The sequence below is a fragment of the Haliaeetus leucocephalus genome, unplaced genomic scaffold, assembly GCF_000737465.1.
Source record: "Haliaeetus leucocephalus isolate CR32 unplaced genomic scaffold, Haliaeetus_leucocephalus-4.0 Scaffold338, whole genome shotgun sequence".
Lineage (NCBI taxonomy): Eukaryota > Metazoa > Chordata > Aves > Accipitriformes > Accipitridae > Haliaeetus > Haliaeetus leucocephalus.
Genome location: NW_010972774.1, coordinates 4,480 through 10,267, shown reverse-complemented (window position 1 = coordinate 10,267; position 5,788 = coordinate 4,480). Strand labels below are relative to the sequence as shown.

The 5,788-nt window shown below is 50.5% G+C and overlaps 1 protein-coding gene across 1 annotated transcript; it reads left to right on the top strand.

Moving 5' to 3' along the window:
• Positions 1-254: 254 nt before the first annotated feature.
• Positions 255-4,754, top strand: KRT4 (keratin 4). The gene is made up of 10 exons (XM_010571517.1): positions 255-785; positions 1,420-1,637; positions 2,637-2,697; positions 2,935-3,030; positions 3,138-3,302; positions 3,530-3,655; positions 3,867-4,087; positions 4,321-4,355; positions 4,441-4,620; positions 4,675-4,754. The coding sequence occupies exons 1-10, from the start codon at positions 255-257 to the stop codon at positions 4,752-4,754; spliced, it is 1,713 nt and encodes a 570-aa protein (XP_010569819.1).
• The last annotated feature ends 1,034 nt before the right edge of the window (positions 4,755-5,788 follow it).

Sequence of the window (5,788 nt, the reverse complement as noted above, 5' to 3'; positions counted from 1 at the left end):
GTTTTGAGGCAGGTCATGGTGGTGGCAAAGAGAGGAGGGCATCCTTCCAAGCCCTAAAACAATGAATAGAATGAAAAAAAGAAAGATATCTCCACTCCCCTGCCACCCAACCAACTCCCTGAGCACATAAAAAGGGACACTCAGCCACTGCACGCACAGGACTCACCTCCTCTTCTCTCCCAACCTCCTCCTGCGCGCTTGCACCACTTGGCTTTTTTCTCTCTTCACTCTTTGACTGCTGGGCACCCGTCACCATGTCTCGCCAGTCCTGTGCTCTCGGCAAGAGATTCAGCTCCAGCTCCGCTTGCTTCGGAGGGAGGAACAAGGTCACGTTCAGCTCCGCATCCAACGGAGGATGCTGGGCACCTGGCAATGCTGGTGGCTTCGGCAGCAGGAGCCTCTATGGCTTGGGAGGGAGTAAAAGTACGTCTCTGGGAGGGTTCGGTGGAGGTGGTGGTGTCTACAGAGGTTTTGGGGCTGGCGGCCAAGGAGGCTTTGGCTATGGCTGCGGTGCTGGGGCAGGATTTGGTCGTGGCTATGGTGGTGGGGCTGGAGGTGGCTTCAGTGGAGGCTTTGGTGGTGCTTTTGGTGGAGGATTTGGTGGCGGGATGGGAGGCCAAGGCTTTTTCCCTTGCCCACCGGGCGGCATCAGGGAAGTGACCATCAACCAGAGCCTGCTGGTCCCACTCAACCTTGAAATTGACCTTGAGATCCAGAAGGTGCGAACACAAGAGCGGGAGGAGATGAAGAAGCTTAACAACAAATTCGCTTCCTTCATTGACAAGGTGAGAGTGGCTTCAACCCGGGGCTGGGAGGTGGAGGTCTGAGCTCACCACAGCTCATGCTGGTTGCAATTACTGGGAGATACCCATCCAATAATATCCAGGGAGCCAGGCATTGCCCAGACCACCCCAAAGAACCCCTGCAGACAGGGAGATGGTGGCTGGAGAAGTGACTTTCCCAGGGTTATGGAGAAACCCAGGAATAAGAACCTTGGTTCTTAAGACCACAGCCCTGGTGCTAAGCCCTGGGACCAGGTACCTGCATGCAGAGCATCCTCAGAGGAGTCTGTGCTGATGGACTCCGTCCATCTGTGGGCTGAAGAACTTCGTATGTTTTGGCCGGTTTTTAAGGAGAAGATGCCAAAGCTATGAAGTTCACCGTGTTTCTCCTGTTTAAGGACTGTGAGACTGGAGAGGGAAGGTGACCCACCTTTGCCAACTCGTCCTAGAGCTGTGGTCCCACCTGTCCAGTGGGACCCTGGAGTTATTGCTCACTGCAGATGAGAATAGGCAGGAAGGCTAAACTCATTAAATGGCAAAAAGTTAGGGAAACCTGGGGGGGAGGGGGGGGAATCAATAAAAAGATGCTTTTGGGAATAGCCTGACTCTTCTTCTATCCCCCCCTGCACTCATTTAGGTCCGGTTCCTAGAGCAGCAGAACCGAGTCCTGGAGACCAAGTGGAAACTCCTGCAGGAGCAGGGTGGCACATGGACGGGGGGCAGAAATCTCAGCCCCTTTTTTGAAACCTACATCAGCGGGCTGAGGAAGCAGCTGGACGGCCTCTCAAGTGAGAAGCTTCAGCTGGAGTCAGAGCTGAAGAGCTTCCAAGATATGGTGGAAGACTTCAAGATCAAGTACGTTGTTCTCAGCGTAGTCACGGTTGGGCTGTCTGGTGGGGGAAAAAATAGAGATAAAAACTTGCTTTGAGCAGTCAGAAAATGTAAAGAATCATAAGAATTGGCAACATCTCACTTGTTTCAATGATTAGAAAATGTAAAAGGTTTTGGGAAAGTTTTCATCAACTGAGTTTTGACAATAGGCAGTGATTTTTCAAGGTGTTTCTCAATATGTATTGTTGCCTGAGTTATGCTTCTCACTAAAGCAGGATCCTTCACTGTTTGTCTTCCTCGCTTAAGAATCCATGACATTATGATTTAATGAAGTAATTAGATCCGTTGCTAAATCCTACTATAATTTCCTCATGCATTTCCTCATGGATTCCTTCCCATAACATCCTTCATGATTTGAAGCTTAGAGCTTTCTTTGGAAGGATGATGTGGGGTGAAAAAAAAAAAAAAGATTCTTTTCCTGCTATTATTTATTAGATTAATTTGCTCAGTTGGAAAAGCAAGAACAAAGCCTGGATAAATGCTTGCACTGAAGGAGTTGCAAAAATTGGTGGGAAAGCAAGTCTGGGACTCATCAGGATCAACCTGATCCCTTGCTCTACTGAGGCTGCAGGTTGAAAATTGACTTTGTTTCGGAGATCATCTCCACCACTCAACAGTCTGCAGCAATTACCTGCCCTAGTGAGCCGTTGGAAGTGGACCAAGTTGAGGACCTGAAGGTCCTTGGGTCTTGTAGGAGGAGTTGTGAGTGGCCACAGCCACCAGGACTCAGTTTAGGCAGAGGTAGGATCCCTCTTTGCAGGCTTTCTTCAGCAAGGCATTGGAGATGGCAGGAGCCAGGGCTCGTCTAGAAAGGCAAAGTGCTGTTGCTTGTCCATAAATCTCGCTCATGGCAGGTCTATTTTTGCTGCGTTCGTTAGTCTGAGGCCAACGATGTCTAGTTGCCAGCAGCAGCCAGAGCCAAAATAAGCAGACAGATTCAATCTCTCTTGCTATAATCAACAGGTACGAAGAGGAAATAAACAAAAGGACAGCTGCGGAGAACAATTTTGTGCTCCTAAAAAAGGTAAAGTCCTTTTTTTTTTTAAAAGTCCTTTTTTTTTTTTTGTTTTAACATGAAGACACATCTTAGTTCAGAGGATGTCTTGCTTCCATCAGCACTGGTTCATTAGCACCAGACATAAATAAGGACCCCTAGATGTATGCCCCATAGGGAAAAGGAACACCAAAGGGCTCACAGTTACACGTTAGATAAAACGGTGTGTATCAGGCAGAAAGTGTTCACCTCCCATTTCTGCTGCAGGATGTGGATACAGCCTATATGACCAAGGTGGAACTTCAGGCAAAATTAGATTCTCTGGCAGATGAGATTAACTTCTTGAGGTGTCTTTATGAAGCGGTAAGTGGTCCAGCTGCTCTCTGGAGGGGGATGCCAGGATGGAGAAGGGTTGTGATGCTCTAAGGAAATTACGGCAGGGCTAAAGCCAGATCTGGTGTGAATTACAGGAGCTGTCTGAGATGCAGAAGACCGTTTCCGACACCTCTGTCATTGTCTCTATGGACAATAACCGAAACCTGGACCTGGACAGCATCATCGCAGAGGTCAAAGCCCAATACGAGGAGATTGCCAACAGGAGCCGAGTGGAGGCTGAGACTTGGTACCAATGCAAGGTGAGTGTGCCACAGGTTGCTTGTGATCACCGATGTCTGAGGAGGTGGAAGAGTTACTGGTGGTAGCTCTGACCGTGCTGAGACCTGGGATATTGCTGGTACTGATCTAGCCAGACTGGAGTTGGCATGCACATGGTCACCTTGGCTTGGATGGGGTGGTGTGGGGAGCCATTGCGCGGAGTCACTCATGGTGGACCTAACGTGCTCCTCTCACTTCTGCCTACCAGTATGAAGAGCTGCAGATTGCCGCAGGCAAACATGGAGACAGCCTTAAGGACACAAAGATCGAGATCTCCGAGCTCAACCGCGTGATCCAGAGGATACGGGCTGAGATCGAGAGTGTGAAGAAACAGGTAGAGGTTGCGTTTTTTGAGAAATGGGTGCGAGCTCTTGGTCATGCCCTTCAGAGCTTCCCTAAAAACAAATAGTCTGGTAGCAGTCATTGTAAGCGGGGGGGAACCAGCTGTATTTGTGAATAGCTGAGCCCAAGTGACCTGGTGTCGTGGCTCCATCTCCGACGGGCTGCCCCTGCCCCACTCATGACATCCGCGTCTCGCTCTCCAGTGTGTAACTCTGCAGACCTCTATCGTGGATGCCGAGCAGCGCGGGGAGCTGGCCCTCAAGGACGCCAGGGCCAAACTGACTGAGCTGGAGGTAGCCCTGCAGAAGGCGAAGCAGGACCTGGCCCAGCAGCTCCGCGAGTACCAGGAGCTCATGAACGTCAAGCTGGCCCTGGACATCGAGATCGCGACCTACAGGAAGCTGCTGGAGGGAGAGGAGAGCAGGTGGGTGGGGATACAGCAGGAGTCTGACTGCATCCTGCTAAATCAGTGGGAAGAACGTGGCACATCACATCTCCTCTACTAAAATATTAATGGTGTTGCCATTAGCCGTGGACTACAGTCCTGCAGCTGCTGTTATTTATGCCCATGGTCTGATGGACTAAGCCTGGCTTCATGGAGCTGGACCAGTCCAGATGCTCCGGCTGGAGCTGATGCTCTGTCTCTTTTCCTTGCAGGATGTCTGGAGAGTGTCAGAGCACCGTGAGCATCTGTAAGTAGTGTTCCCACAGGACTGATGCTCCGAAACTTCATGGTGGCATCAGAGGTAACCTTGTGCCTTCTGTTCCTCTCTGCAGCTGTGGTGGGAGGCAGCATGAGCTCTGTGGTAGGTGGATACAGCAGCGGACTGTGCCTTGGAGGAGGAGGAGGAGGAATCGGATTCGGTGCTGGAAGTGGGAGAGGCAGCTGTAACACGGGTGGTTCTGGCTTCTGCTACAGCCTAGGAGGGGGCGGATTTGGCTCCGGGGCAGGATTTGGTGCAGGGGGGGGATTTGGCTCCGGAGGGGCAGGATTCTGCCCCGTGGGCGGAGGGTGTAACTCAGTGGTGGTGGGGTCTGGCACCACCCTGAAGAAGAACACCAGCTCTGCGTCTGCCAACCAGAGGGTCTAGGAAAGCAAGCTATCCCCCCCATTCCCAGCACCCAAAGGAGAAAGGAAGAAAATTTCATGATGGCCACCACCACCCCGTCATTGCCAAAGTGACGGCCCTCTATTTCATTTTAAACCACCACCATCCTTCAGAAACTGCGTGGAAAAGTAAAATGTGGCTATATTCGCCAGCTAATGACTGAGATTCTCAACAGTGTTTGAGAACAGCTTGCTTCCCCAGCGTTTCCCTCGAGACACTGCAAAGCTGCTTGTTACCAGGGTACTGAGGACTCATTTGGAAGCATGACCTGCCTGTTCACTGGAAAGCCCCAAACACAGCTGGGATAACGCTATAAAGCAGCGTGGTCCAAGTCAGAGGCATCCTACCAGCCGCGGGTGGAGGGGACTGGTCCCTGTGCTGCTCAGAGAACTGGTGTCCTGTGAAGCCTGCAGAAAGGCTTGACTTCTTTCAAGATCTTGTGCTGGATCCAGATGTGGTGCAATTTTAATCGGTGCTACTCATCAGCCAGGGCTCGAACTCCAAAACAAGAATTTCCTAATGGTGACTAGTCCCAGCTGAAGACATTTCTTACCCCGCTGCGGTTTGGATTTTTTTATTTCTAAGCAAGATACTGGTGGTCTCACTGTGTTCTTTAGAAGCTGTTGTAAAATGTTTAGTTTTGTTCAGGGTTTACCTTTTCATTGTGATCATGAGAACAATTGTGCTTGTTTGCTTAAGCCTTTCTCCTTTGGCATGCGGCATACCCTAATAAACACTAGAGGCAGTAAGCTTGTGTGGTTTTCTCTCTGACCAAAGAGTTTCGTGTTGCGACAGGACTCCTCTTTTGCTGAGATCTGAAAGTGTTACCTGACTTTCTCTTGCCCTTTGAAGTTTACATTTAAAGGAACCAAAGCAAACGTGTAGCCCAGTCTCCCATCCTTCTCATGCTCTCTCTCCAAAAATTTGGATGGTTTATAAGTTTGGCACGAGGGCGAAGGAGGTCTCGCAGGGGGGAGGTGGTTGGGGTGACAAAACTGCTGGGTCAGTGTGATGGT

What these genes read in the sequence shown, in the direction of transcription:
- KRT4 (XM_010571517.1), top strand. Translation starts at nt 255, where the DNA reads ATGTCTCGCCAGTCCTGTGCTCTCGGCAAGAGATTCAGCTCCAGCTCC. An exon ending in AGACTTGGTACCAATGCAAG is followed by an intron (nt 3,303 to 3,529) that starts GTGAGTGTGCCA and finishes TCTGCCTACCAG; the next exon opens with TATGAAGAGCTGCAGATTGC. An exon ending in CTGGAGGGAGAGGAGAGCAG is followed by an intron (nt 4,088 to 4,320) that starts GTGGGTGGGGAT and finishes TTTTCCTTGCAG; the next exon opens with GATGTCTGGAGAGTGTCAGA.